The sequence below is a fragment of the Fundulus heteroclitus genome, chromosome 9, assembly GCF_011125445.2.
Source record: "Fundulus heteroclitus isolate FHET01 chromosome 9, MU-UCD_Fhet_4.1, whole genome shotgun sequence".
In the NCBI taxonomy this organism is placed as follows: Eukaryota; Metazoa; Chordata; class Actinopteri; order Cyprinodontiformes; family Fundulidae; genus Fundulus; species Fundulus heteroclitus.
In genome coordinates, this window is record NC_046369.1 from 24,960,143 (window position 1) to 24,975,028 (window position 14,886).

General features: G+C 41.0%; 1 protein-coding gene across 1 annotated transcript in view; it reads right to left on the bottom strand.

Annotated features, from left to right (window-relative positions):
• The window catches only part of sema6bb (sema domain, transmembrane domain (TM), and cytoplasmic domain, (semaphorin) 6Bb), a 242,666-nt gene that overhangs the window by 79,192 nt on the left and 148,588 nt on the right, over nucleotides 1–14,886 (bottom strand). The window contains 2 exon segments of the mRNA XM_036141318.1: nucleotides 763–853; nucleotides 3,558–3,656. Of these exon segments, the coding sequence (XP_035997211.1) occupies nucleotides 763–853; nucleotides 3,558–3,656 (190 nt within the window).

Sequence of the window (14,886 nt, forward strand, 5' to 3'; positions counted from 1 at the left end):
TGGCTTTCCTGGTGAGCAAGGATGCATGAAAATGTGAATAACTAAATGCTGTAATTATCAAAAAACCTTAATTTACTTGTTACATATTCAGCATTGCAGTAACGTCTTAGAATATTTTAGCAGCAGACGTAAAAAAATAACTTAGATCAGGTTATTGATTTTTACATTTTTGTCTATATACTTTCACACAGTTGCTAACATTATTAGACATATTATATATTCATAGTATATAGAAGCTTTCATAGCGGCTCTATATCCGTTTGGGCACACAACAAAAGTAACACAAATGTAAAAATCTGTTATCAGGCTGAAAAACGATGACAGCGGACAGCTTCCTTTTTGTGTTTACGCTGTTTGAATGTCAGAGCGTCATCTACTGAACTATCTGCAGAGACAAACGAGGGCTGCCTTAACTAATTCAAACCATTACAACGGCAAACAATAAAGCAAAATGTTTGTTATCATAAACATGACAGCTGACTAGACTGAAATATTACTGCAATATAAAAAAGAAACATGATGACTGTTCCATTATGGCCCTCCGCAGTTTATCTCCACAGAGCTGATGATTACATTATTAGCGAGGTAAACAAGCAAGCTGCAAAAAAGCTAATTGAAGTTGAACTTATACGGCACATTAAAGTGACAAACATTAAGTTTCATAGAGGAACTAGGTTATTCTTTAGTTTTTCATCCGCGCGTGACAGCGCTGTAAGACCCAAACACAGACGAGCAGCGCAGGACCCAGAAGGAGCGTCTTACCGGCAAACAGAGCAACGTTGGCGTGTTTGGGGTCATAAGGGCACCTTGCCATTCCATTGACCGGGTCTCCTATCATCTCCAGAGTATCGCCCTTGGAATCCCGCACACACAAACAGAAAGAGAGAAACAGGCTTCAGTCAGGGCTCTCCAAAACAATATAAACGCATGTATACGGCAGCGGTCTTGAAAACCAGCCACAAGAGAATGGCAATTAGACGGCGTTACCCATAGCGCAAGCTAATGATTCAGTGGTGGCAATTAGGCAACAAGAGAGTCACATTCTCGTGGATAAATAAGAGACCGGCGCACGCATACAGACGCCCACATGAAGTCTTGTGAATAATTTACATGGGTTTTCAGCCCCATATCTACACCGTTCTGCATCTATACGCCGAAAATCTCTGCTTCTGTGTCAATTACGGCGCATGTATATTTAACAGGTAGCTACAAGCAGTTCTTTAAAGTGTTTCTGGAGAAAAACATAACTTTGAGTACCTCCCATCCAGCGTCGAGAGCAAAATCATTTATAAATGTCGTTTCATTAAAACGGAGCTATAAATAAAAGAGCAGCTTGCATTGCTAACTAGTCCCCTGGGAAACAGACAGCCTATCAGGCGGAGACAGGTGTTGTAGGGCGTCATTAGTGGCTGACAGATAATGGGCCAGGTTTGTTTCCATGTTCCACTGTTGCACCAAGTTTGAAATATAAGAGCGGGGAAATAACACCAATCCCAAAAAAAAAAAAAAAAAAAAAAAAAGCTTTTGATGGTGGAAGATTTTCTTCATTTTCCCGAGCCGTTTCTCTTGCTTCGACTCGACTGCTTGCATTGAATGGTTTCGAAATCAGCTGAAGCTATTATTAATATTTATGTGTATTTTCCCCCCCTCTCCAGCGATTCTCGGATTGTTACTGTAATTGAGTGAGACAGCGATTGCCTGGGAAAGTGGAGCGAGCTGTGCGGAGGAGGATTCAGGTGAGTTGCAACTTGATGGGAACAAACCTTCAGATTCTGACAATTGTATTTTAGGGACAAACTGTGGGGGTAATATAAAAAAATGTGGGATAATTGACTGAATTAGGCCAGCTGACACTTTGACTTTTTGCTTTAAACGTCTTCACATCTGCTTCTTTACAGTGCCTTGCAAAAGTGTTCGTAGCCCTTGAACTTTTTACCCATTTTGCTACATGACAACCACAAACTTTAATGTGTTTTAATAGTATTCTATGTGATATTCCCCCCAAAAAAGTAGTGCATAACTGTGAAGATGAAGGAAAATTGCTTTTGTAAACCAGAAGTTAAAATGTGTTATATTTGTATTCACTATACTCTGACACCCTAATTAACATCCAATGCAACCTGTTGCCTTCAGAAAGCATCTAAATAGTAAACAGAGTCTGCTTTGTAATGTGGCAGTCTACTTTGTCTGCATTGTAGTCCAAGTATAAATACAGCTGCTCTCTCTGTTCTCTGAGGTTTGCCTGAGAACAGTCATAACTCTGGAGGAGCTGCAAAGAGCCACATCTCAGGTGGGATAATCTAATTATAGGCCAACTATAATCCATGCACTCCACAAATCTGTCCACGGTGGAAGAGAGCCAAGAGGAAAGCCACAAGAAGTCCTGTTTACACTTTGCCCCAAGCCACTGAGAGAAGCGAGCAAATATGGGAAAATGTGCTCTGATCAGATGAGACCATAATGTAACTTTTTAGTTTGCATGCAAAAACATAATGTGGAAAACACTAGATCCCACCAAGAACACGTTATCCTCAAAGTGACACAAGGTGGTGGCCGAATCACACTGTGGGGGTGCTTCTCCTCTGCAATTTTCGGAGAAGCACTTTGAAACTGGATGGAGCGAAATGCAGAAACCCTCTGCAAGCCTCTAAGAATGAAAAGATTTAAAAATACTGTTCTCACACCCCCTCCATTCTTTCTGTCCCATGTTGAGCTATTTTACAATGAAGAATGGACAACAATTTCACTCTTAAAATGTACAAAGCTAGCAAAGACATACCTCAAAAAGATGCTCAGCTGTAATTGTGAATTAAGTGGTTTCATAAAGTACTGGCATGGGGACCAAATACAAATGCATGCCACACTTCTCAGATTTTTATCCCTAGAAAATGTAAAGAAAACCTATATCAGTTTTCTTCCACTGCATAAATTTGCAGTACATCAATGTTTGTCTATCATATAAAATCCCAATGAAAGACACTGAAGTTTGTGATTATGAAGTGACAGATTGCGAACACGTTCAGGGGGCATGAAGATCTTTGCAAGGCACTTTATTTGGAATTCGTGCTTTTTCTTTACCGCAAGCAGAGCAGTAAAAGAAAACCAAACCAGGTAAACAAGTCAAGTCCCCAGCCTTCCTCTCAGCCTACTCTCTTTGCCCCCCTTTTCCCCTCTTTTTGTTCCCCTTGATTTTCTGCCTTCGGCTCTTAAGATCAGCAGACCAGAAAGTTTAACCGCAGAGAAATAACAAGTGTTGTTTTCCTGAAGAAGAAAAAAAAAAGAGAAAACAAGGAACCAGAACTGCCAGACAGAAAAGGATAAATAACTACTTGGGAGGAAGTCAACATCGACTCCAGTGCCAAATCAAGATGTGTGCGTTTTCACCTGAGTAGATGTACTAATTACGCTGCTAAAAAAAGATCTCCCGTTGGGAGAAATAGGTAAACTATTTATCAATTATGTTAAAGCATTTCTAGGAAGGAATGTATTATTGGCTAGTCTTTGTAGAGGACTGAGAAAGTTACTCCAGAGGTGGCAGATGAGATGCGGTTGCTTACGGTGTAGTTGGCACAGAGCGGGTTGAAGGCATTGGTGCCGCACAGAAACAGGCCTCCCTGTCTGCTGAGCAGCACTTTGATAAAGTTGCGGCATTCGTCCTGCAGGAAAGAAAAAGACAGACAAAGAGAGGGAGAGTTTAATGTGCAGCAGGAGTAAGGAAACAAAGAGCAAAGTGGGGCGAAAAACAAAAAAAAAACAAATAACGGGACTGATTACCCAAAACACTGTGTGAAATGAAGCTTTTTAGCTGCCTGATGTGAGGAATTATTACACCATTAACGCTGTCAATCATATTGATACACTCTAAAAGGAAGCCTGCAGAGACTTCAAGTGCCTACCTGCTACACACATGTGCACAAAGGCAGCTGGTTCTGATTGACAGAACGTAATCCAGACCAGCCTCAGGATTTGTTTTTAAACGCGCGACAGACTTAAGACTAATTTTAACACGAGGAATCAAACGCCACGCAAAGCCAGCTGGGTGACTAAATCAAGTTGTGTCGCAGTATCCGCGTTTCTTATTTGCTCTTTGAAATGAGGAGTCGTGATGTTTGTAACGCAACAAACGAGAGCTGTTTCTCCCCCCCCAACGCCACAAGCGTTAATCCCTTTCAATCTTCTGCCTCAATAAATGGGAACAGAGGTAAACTTGCATTTAGGCACATGGTATAAAATATATTGTGAATGATACATACATTGTATTTGTATTAGTACAGTTCCTTCCACCAGTATTCATACCCCTGGACATTTTGTCGACTACCACTTTAAATCTCACTGTATTAGGAATTTTTCTGATAGAGCAAGTGAAAGGAAAAGCTGCTTTTCAATTTTCAATTTAAAAAAAAATCTAACAAACGTGGCATGCACTTGTATTCAGCTCCCCCTGAGTCGATGCTATGTAGAACAACCTTTTGCTGCAGTGACAGCTGCAAGGCTTGTGGGGTGTGCATCTCCCAGCTTTACACATATAAAGTATGAAATCTTTCCCCATTCTCGTTTATAAAATGGCTCAAACTCAGTCAAATTGGATCGAGAGGGGCAGTGAAGATCAATTTTTAAGTCTTGGCACAGATTCCTAATTAGATAACGTTCTAGTGTTTGACTGGGCCATTCAAACACACGAACAAGCTTTGATCTGAACAATGACGTCGTAGCTCCAGCTGTATGTTAGGGTTGTTAACTCACTGGAGGGTGAACATCTGCCCCAGACACCTCTAACAGTTTAACATCATAATCCCTCCAGGCTTAGTGCCCTTAATCTCTCCATTAACTCTAACCAACTACCCTGCCCTAAAGCCTGGTTTGTGCTCGACGCGTCCGCGCGGCCTTATTACGTCATTTTAGCTTCCACGCCCCTCCGCGTGACCAAAGGTTTCCGCACCATGCACCTGGGAAAATTTCTAACCTTCCGGTTATTTCTAATATGACGGATGAGCAAGCGCCCCTACTGGCGGAGGTTCGTAAATATAGACATCTTTATGATGGAGCCCAAAAAGATCACTGTGATCAACAAGTTGTTAACAATTCCTAGAGAGAAATTGCCGTCACTGTTGGAGAAAAGCAAGAGGCTTAAATGTTGGAAACAACTGTGTCTTCTACTTCTACATGCAGTGTGGTGTAGTACACTTGGCATAGGAGCGCAATGCTGCCCTCTAGAGAAAAGTACCACTTCAGAGGACGAGCCCCATGGAGCATAAATATCACTGTGTCTGCACGTGTCATTTCTGCGTAGAGCCTACATGCATCAAGCATAAAGCAACCTTTACTGTAGGAAATAATCTCCATAGCATGTTCAGCTACCACCAAGTCTGACACCACGGCGATGGTGGGTTCAGGGTAATGTGTATTAAATTTAGGCGAAGAGCAGTTTTCATTAAATTGATTTACCAATTAGGTGCCATCTGAAGTCAAATGTTTGCATTGGATTTTATTTGGGGGGTATGAATGCAAAGAGAGTGAAAACAAATAAACACATGACAGCAAATGTTTCCATTTGCTCTCTTACAGCTTAGTTTCAGGGACAACTTTCTTCTTGCATCTCTTGCAAAACGGCCATATTTGTTGAGCGCACGATTAATGGTCACTCTGTCAACAGTCTCCCAGCCATAAAAAGGGCAAATAAATTATATTTTTAAGTTTCCTTTCATTTTGTGTTGATCCGTCACACAAAATCCTTATAAATATAGCAGGTTTGCTGTTGTAACCTGACAAAATCGGAAAACCTTAACAGTTATGGTATTGGGCAGAGATTCCAGGTTTGTCTTACAAAGATCAAAGTAAAAACTTCTCGAGAGCCGCTTGCATCGGCAGAGAGACGAGCAAGCCACCTGTGAGCGTTGGTGTATGAGTACATCAATGGTAGTCAACAAGCAGCAAATGCCCTTCCCCAAATGGCAACGGTTTCAGCCAGCATGGCACCAGAAGTGACACACACACAGATCCACAAACACCAAATGGGGTCTACTTCAGAACCAACACCTGCACTGATGTCATCTAAAGGAGCAGCGGGGCTGAAGCGGAGGCTGCAGAGGAGGTGATAGCTGATATGTCAAAGCAAAGTGTGAGTGTGTTTGTGAGACAGGGATCAGAGAGAAAGCAGCGATATGAGAGACGACTGAATGTTATTCCAGATGCTCCACCCTGCCCCTCTCTCTCTCTCCCCCCCCCCTTCGCGTTCCCACTCCATTCCCTGCAGGGTTCTCGTTTTTCACCGGAAAAACAGACACAGGAAAGAAGGAAGTGTTTTCATCTCCGAGGAAGCAGGGCTCTGGTGCTCGGGGTGTTTCGGGGTGTGTCAGGTTTGAGCTGTTACTTCTACTGCTGCAGCGAAATGTGAAAAACTGAGTGTTTATTTGCGGGCACGCCGCCGCACCTACACGCAGCTTGTGCTTCATTGGGTGCCAGTAGCTCATCTGGTGATTTCAGAGCACAGATGCAAAGCTCACATGAGGGAACCTTTTGGATGTTGCTCGTCGACGGGGTCATCAGCTTGGTCTGATCTGTGACGACAAAGTCAGATGAAGCGCTCCCTGATAACAACCCGGTCCTGCTGCCAACATCTCGGAGAGGGGCGTGAATACTAAGAAGACCCAGACCACTGCACAAATGTTTTCATTTGGCACTGATTGTGCAAATAAAATGAAAGATTTCAAGACAGCGGGATAAAAACAACACTTAGAGCCTTTGTGGCATCAACAATTGAGCTCTGATTGCCATTCCCACTGTAGCACCATCATCAGAATTTATGCAGAGCTGCATACGTGTAGCATCAATTTACCCAAATTCAAATATTCCAGGAAGTGATTCTGTACTTCCACGAAGGAGTCTTAATTCAAAGCCCAATTCAGCACGCCGAATTAAAGCTTTATTATGCTCTCCACACAAAATTACAAACCAATTATAAAGGATCAAACAGTGAGTCACTGATTTAAACAATTACATATAAATCCAAAGGCTGTGTTTCCTGTTGCCTGCCTCCTCTCCCCGCTGCATGCCCCTCTTGTTTTGCACACTCGCTCCCGGTGCAAAATCCAGACAAAATGCCACCTGTGCAGGCTGGCACTGCTCCCCAAGACTCAAACAACCGCAAATCGTCTAACCTTTCCATCTCCTCTTCGTAGCCAACCTGCTTGGAACTAAACGGCAGCAAAGAGGAGAACACAGGGGCAGCGTGCCACAGAATCTAAAACATAAAATATTAACTTAAATTATTGTTACTGATTTCTATATTGCATCTGATCGTTTAAAAAAAATAATAAATCAGATGTGACAAGCCACAGTTTAAACTATTTAATGATGCGCACTAGCTCAGAAACTATTAAACATTACAGACATATAAATTTAACATACAATAAATTGATTTGTAATTTTTTATCTATCAATTTCTATTTATTTTTCCAATATATATTCAATCATTTAAACAAATAAAAAAATCTATGATCCCATATACTTTTTATGTTATTGACCAAAGGCATGGGTGGTTAACGTATTGTTTACCTTTATTGTAGAAAATAATAATCCTGATAAACCTGTGATGATAACTATAAACTCTGATTACTTATATTTGTAAATCCCATAAAGTGCTTGCATAAATGGAATTGTTGCTATTGTTTTCGGAATGATTTTCACTGTTGGTTAGATGGGAGCATCAATAAATACCCCATCTACATTGTAAATCAATAAGAGCAATTATTGCGCACTGTTTAGCAGCATAGTTGCATTACTGTTTTGGTTAATAACAAGTTCCATTATTAAACCATTGCTGAGCCTCTGACTGTATCTAGAGTTAGATTTATAGAAAAGAATGCTTTCAAAATACTTTTTATTGTCAATTTTATTGTCATGTTAATATCAGAAAATACTGTGAAAAAAAAAATATAAACCCAAATTGTCTATCTGTAGTAGAGCGTGGTACTTTTGTACCTCCACACAGAAGCACAACTCTCAGTGTGAATACAGATGTAGCTGTTAACGTTAGGGAAGATGAGTAGAAATGATGCATGAGTAAGGATGTGTTTGGATATGCAAATCTGCGGTTATATAAACCAGACATTAAACAGGTAGCACGTTTTAAATCAGCTCCTCGCTCTGGAGAAAGATATTAACCAGGCCAGTTTTTTTTTTTTCCTTCTTCTCTGCAGATGTTATGTGAGCAAGTGCAGTTCCCAGCAAAGGCACACATCCACCATCTTTCTTTAACTCGCACACAAAATAGGCTCATCCAAAAAGCATTTACGAGGCTATAAATGCGGCTGGCGCGCACACACAACAGCGGGACTGACAGTGCATTCTCTGTTGCTACAACACGTCGTCTCCAAACAACCTGCAGCAAAGAGTCACCATTAAAACACTCAGGGGGCTCCAAACTTTAGCATCTGCTTCTCATCTATCGTCTGGAACTCAACATTTTGCTTTTAGATGACAAACAGCTTTTCATCTGACCAAAGCCTGGACTTAATGTGTTTTTTTTTTTTTCTAATGATGAGAAAGGAAAGATCTTTATGTGCTTTACCTCCGGCTGCAATCAGCATTCCTGTTCTGAGTGTGACCAAACTACAGCGCTGTTCATGGCTGCACAACCTTTTGGCACACAACGCTTCACTCTTTAGGGAGTCACCACAGCATTTTTTTTTTGTTGTGTGATGAAATATAGAAAAATATCCCAACGTTATCACATTAGGACCCGCACAGTAGGAGCCATCTGAGGGAGTACACTGGCGGGTCGTTTTTAGCAAGCAGCTAAATCTCCAAAGTTTCCATTACATGCCTGGCTGGTCCCCTGATGTTCAAGGCGACTGCTGTTCTCCCAGGAGCTGCCGTGAGCCAAAACTCTCCCACACACATGCGCTCATACTGTATACACAATAGACACGCAACACAAAGCCCTTTTCCAAAAACCCACTTCTCTGCTCATTAAGGACAGGTCTGTCATTTCAAGAAAAAAATAATCCCTGATGCACAATTCTGACTGAAAATGGAAAGACTCTCTGTGGCAGGAGCACAGCGTGAGTCTATGTTTGTACGCACGTGGGTGGAGGATAAATTAACAGCGGTACTAATTTAGCAGCAATGTGCTGTACCGAGTGCTGCGGTCTTACTCAGCATGTTAAATGTAATCCTCGTCCCTCTGAAACCCCCTTTTTCCGTGTTTGACAGTAACTCTGAACTGACCACAGGCCGCGAACAATCAGCAGAAAAGGAAGAGTGAGAAGAAAGGAACAGGGAAGCAGTGAAGATGTGAGGATAAGTAATAAAATAAAGAGTTTTCCAGGTGGGTCAACCAGACATATAATAGCAACAGCTTAGCCAAACACACATCTCTCCTGTGATAGTCAGAGTGTGGGTGTGAGCAAAATTTATATCAATATAACAAAAGACTGTTTGGAATGCAGGAGCTGTTTGCTAAAATATTCATAGTGTCACATGTAGCATGCCAATAGCATGTTAAGCGTATTGCATTTAAATCGCGATGCAGCAGATGCCAACAGCTGATACACATTACAGTGACCAAGATACAAAGGGTCACAGAGCGCATGGAAGCCGAGTGGAAAAAGAGAGGGTTGAGGAAAAGGGGTGATCTATAAAACCTTAGGTTCTCCTTTCAGTTTTTACCATTATTATCCTCCAGTTCACCACTCAGCTTTCAGAAAGTACCACAGGAAGCAAAACCAAAATGACACAGAATGCTTTGTGGATATTATTGTACTTAATAGAAACAACACCAATTAAGTTATAAGTATTTATACTTCTGGATTTGCTATCTGTTTTTTTTCTCTCTCATTCTGTCTGTCATAAAGAAACAAACACGAGTTTTCATCAAATACCTCCACCCCCAGTAAATTAAATTAAAGTCTGCTTCGCTCGCTAACATTTGTATCTGTAATGTTTCACATACCTGGCTCTATGTCGACCTTGTCAACTCACTGGAAAGAACACTGGCATTAAGGTAACCTGACCTTTGACAAAGTTACGACTTCAAACTCTGTTAAAGTTGCCTTTATACTGCCCATGTGGTTTAAATTTTGTTTAAGCCAAGCCAATAACAACCCTAATGACTCTTCGTTACAGAGGAGTGGACCAGTTTCGGTCCAATCTGCTGGCTTAATGACTTTAATGACCGCCAATTACTACGGGGTGGACCTGTTTCGGTTGAATTTGCATGTTATCTAAGCCATTACAAGGCCTTTGTTAGGCAATGGTATAAAGCTTGGTACTGCACATTACTCCAGACTTTTTGAATTGAGAAAGCCTCCTGGAGAGGAAGTGAAACGTCTTCTACTACGGATAAGTCCAGTTGCTTTGTTTTTTACTTTTTCTTGGAATGACCATGACCTGGATGACTGAGAATCTTCACCAGCAGACGTTTAAGCAGGTGCAAGGGAAAGGCCTGGAGGGCCTCTGTTTTCTCTGGTTGTATGGATTACTATATGGATTGACGCATTGCTTCACCTCCCACACATTTTGCTGCACACTACCATTCAGCTGGCTGAAAGAAGAATGTTCAGAAATGTTTCTGGTGATAATGTAGAGGGCCAAGGCGTGGCAATTAGAGTGCCTCCAATCCCTCTGCTTAAGGTGATGCTGTTTTACAACTAAATTTTGCTAGCTGCTGGCTGGCTGCAAGCGGTTTTAAAAAACATTTGGATGATGTATAGTTTTGTTTTAACACTTTGTGTTGATCCGGTAAATCTTTGGGTGCTTTCACACAATAATAGTCTGGGGGACTGTCTTTGTTTGGAAGTGAAACCTTTATCACTATTACAGGAGAACTCACCACAGATCTCAACAGCACAAATGTGTATTCACATCTACCACGTTTGGACTGCTTTAAACGGATCAAAGTTTGTTTCCCACCTTTATCTGGGGCGCTTATGCAGGTGTGTATACTCTAAAGCGAACCCTGGTCCAGAACAAACAACATGACAGAGACCCACTTTTTGAGGCGGACTCAGTCTTCTCTCAAACGAACTCTGGTGAAGTTTGCTTCTGGTATGAACACAAAATGGCTTCTATCTGACCCAACTGCAGGAAAGATGCATCTCTTTGGACTCAACATGCCACCGTTACAGTGAATGCGTTCCTGAAATCATACCTGTTGCTGCCATATGCTGTGGGACTTCTTCAGTTTACAGGATGCATTCTCCGATGCCGTTCCAAAATTAGAAATACATTGTCTTGAAGCTAGTGTTGAATGAGCTGCTCTTGTCACTCCCAATGATTTAGCAACTGTAATTACAGCACAAATATACAAAACAGAGGTGCTGCTTGCAGGATTTAAATAATGGTTTTCCTCCATTTCCGGGTCTGTGCTCCATCTCCTAGTCATTTCCAAATGCATGTAGCATTAAACAACCCATTACCAACTGTTCCCATCAGCCCAAAGTCAAAACAAATGCCATAGGAGTGTACATAGCAGATAACAGTATGTGACCATATTCAATTGTTAAACAATTCATTTTGGTCCACAGCCTCTCTGCTGCCTGCTTTGAGAGCGAGAAACAGAGGCTGAGAGGTGGAGCCGTTTAGCCTGCAAGCTCCGGGCCTCTCAGCCGAGTTTGAGCTCCCCTGGACTGGCTACCTTTGCCAGGGGCAAAATGCTCCTCCTTCTGGCTATTTTCAGTCACAGTTACAATGCACACCTTTATATGAGATCTTTTGTCTCAGCCATGGCGGGGGCGAGGAGAACGCGTTAATAAAAAAAGATTTTAACCACAGTGAGGTGGATGGACGGATGGACACTTCAGAGACAAAACTTAACAGCTATGAGTGTAAAATGAGAGAAAGCCTCAATAAATCCACAGACCTGATACAGCACCTCTGTGTATAGAAAGCTGAAGTCTCCTTTTTTCCCCTTTAGGTATGGTTCATGGTTTGTAAATAATAAAACAATATTTCGGTTTGACCCACTCTGCTCATAGTGGTCCTTAATATTAATGTAATCATTCTTCAGTTTTTGCTGACTTCCGCTGAGAAAACCACATTTCTCCTCACCCCCTCACAGAAAAGCAGTGAGTTCGCTCAAAACTCCTCTCGAGTCCGCTCTGTTTGACCTTGCTGCTCAGCAGAGCCGGAGGAACCCCAGCATCTTTTATTCACTGCTGGATAAAACAGATTTGTGGGAGCAGGTGTTCTCTATGATGAACAAGAGTACAACCAGAAAACGTCGTACTGATGCACATCTCCAAAGTATTCTATTCAAAATATTTCCAGAATCAAGAGTCTTTACTGTCATTATGTGTTACAGTAATTCAATTTTGCTGAGACACCGAATCAGAATGCAGACTGATTCCCACACAACACACGGACACAACAAGACTTAATGTTTTCAAATAGTTGAACGAAACCGATGGCCTTCCTGAGAAGCAATTTTGTTGAAGTTTAAAGATGAGAGAGTTAGATGGATTTTTACATCCCCACTATGCATCTTTGTGCAAAAGCCAATCAGAGTTTTTTTTTAGGTTTTTTAAGGATAATGTGAAGTAAAAGTGTTTTACATTTCTATCTTGCGCATCTATTTCTGCAATTCAGGCCTGCAACACATTCCTAGAAAAGTTTAGATGTTGACAAATTGAGGTAACAGTGATCTTAATTTTGTGCAAATGCAGTAAACATAAATGTTAGAGGCTGAGAAGCAAAGTACTAAATAAGTAATTGAAGTCCTAAAATACACTTCAAATATACTTCAAAGAATTTAAACATTTCTCCCTCTACAGTTGAAAATGTGTTACCAAGCTATTTAAGGAACTTGGATAAATTCCAATAAGTCAATCTCAGAGTCAATCTAAAATCGCCATTCCTGATATTAAACTCTGCAGGCAGCATTGCGTCATTAAGAACTATTTTTTTAACAATTGTTATAGTATGTGTGAAGGAATTAAGATTAAGCCTTTGTCCAGTATTACGAAATACAGCCATGTTCACTAATATATTTAAAACTCTACAGCATAATGAAGAAGCCTCCTGTTAACCATCTCTAGAGGTGGCTTTGATTTCCCTGGACTTCAAGGCCTCTATAATGGGCCATCACAGAGGATAAATCAGTATTCTTGCTCTCTCTTTGCCCTTGGCAAAGCTTGTTTAAACTTCTGTAATTGTGGTGTTATTGCAAGAAAGCAAACTGAGATTTTAGATCGAGATAAGCTGCCTTTGAGATGACATGCTTTCCAGGGATTTCAAAGCAATTTTTAAAAAGACAGAGAAAAACAGCTTTCTGCACACATTACAGAAAGACGGCAGTGAAAGAAGAGGGCAAGTATTTTATATTCGAGAGCAGTAGCGGACTGAGCATATTTTATATTTTTGAAATGTAGACAAAAAACATTGACAACCACATGTGCTTATATATATCTTAAGGTTTATTTACAGCCCCTCCCAGGCTTTAAAGATTTCTAGGCCATTTAATCCAATACTGTCAATGGGTTACAAGAGACAAACCAAGTTGATAACATCTCTGATTATTACTACTGTGGACAATAACACTTAACAGCTCCAGCCAATGTCTTGTAATATTTTTCTGGTGTTGATATGCACATTATGCGCCTAAAACACATTCCTCTCCTGCCTTAGCAGGATGATCGCTGGACATTCAGATGGTGTTTATACTTCCATGGATCTTTTCCAAAAGATGAACATGGCACCATCGGGGATGTTGACATTTTACCCAAGGATGAACCAGACTTGTGGAGGTCCACAGTTCTCTTCCTTATAGCTTGGCTAATATCTTTTTGATTTTTTTCATGTCGTCACACATGGCAGCAGTGTGTTTGAGGCGCTGCCTTAAAACGCATCCACAGATCTGCCTCAATTTGACTCTGACGCTTACAGAGCTTCTGAGTCATCATCTGGCAATTTTGCTAATCATAACTGTCAAAGAAAAATGGGGCGCATGTAATGTATTTTTCAAAAATGAAGCACTGGGTGAGATGAAAGAAAGAAAAAAAAAAACTATCGCTACATGAACAGCCCCTTTTTGCGGCTTCATATTCATAATTTCGCAGCCAGAAAACGGCAAAGAGACACGTTTTGCTTTTCATGCTCAAACCAAGTAAAGGTGCTTTGGTTGGACAATTTGAAACCCAAGAGCATGATCAAGGCAATATTGATTAAACAATCTTGCTAAGTGCTGGTCATAGCAATGCCCAACCACTCCTTAGAAGTGCATGACTTTGTTTGCATGCAAATGTGTGCCGCCACTGCCTGATGCTGGCATGGAGCCATTCTGCTTTATTCCTTGCTTTTGTAGAAGTGGAAGGAGAGAATGAAACAAGGAGAAGAAATGACAGCAAGAGACAATCGAATGTCAAAGATAGAAAAGAAGGGGTGCTGCAAAAAGCAACAAACAATGATCTGTCAGAATGGTAAAGTGAGGCTGGTTGGAGCAACAATCCTGTGGTCAACACAAGGAGATGAAAACAGCAGAAGAGTTAGGATATTGAATTTTAAGCCTAATTAAGGCAGAATACTGTGTCCTTCCTGATCAGCCAAGCAGAAATATTTAATTACAAAACCAATTCTGAGGTGGCAAGTGTATCACATCCGACACAACCTTCCTCCAAGCAGAACAGGATGTTTTCAGAGGGCAAAGAGGAGGAGAGAAAACAAGGAAGGCATACATGAATTGACAGTGCTGATTCTGGGGGATTTGGAGAAAAGTCTTGTTTATGTCTGTTTAGGACAGACGACATGAGAGCGAATACCAAAAAGCAAACCCAGAAAAATAAATACTCAAACATAAACATATGTGAACTTTGATGGTGTTGCTTATAATAAGTATAATACTATCCAAGAAGCACAATGTTTGTGTGTGTGAATTCCATTACAATATAACTT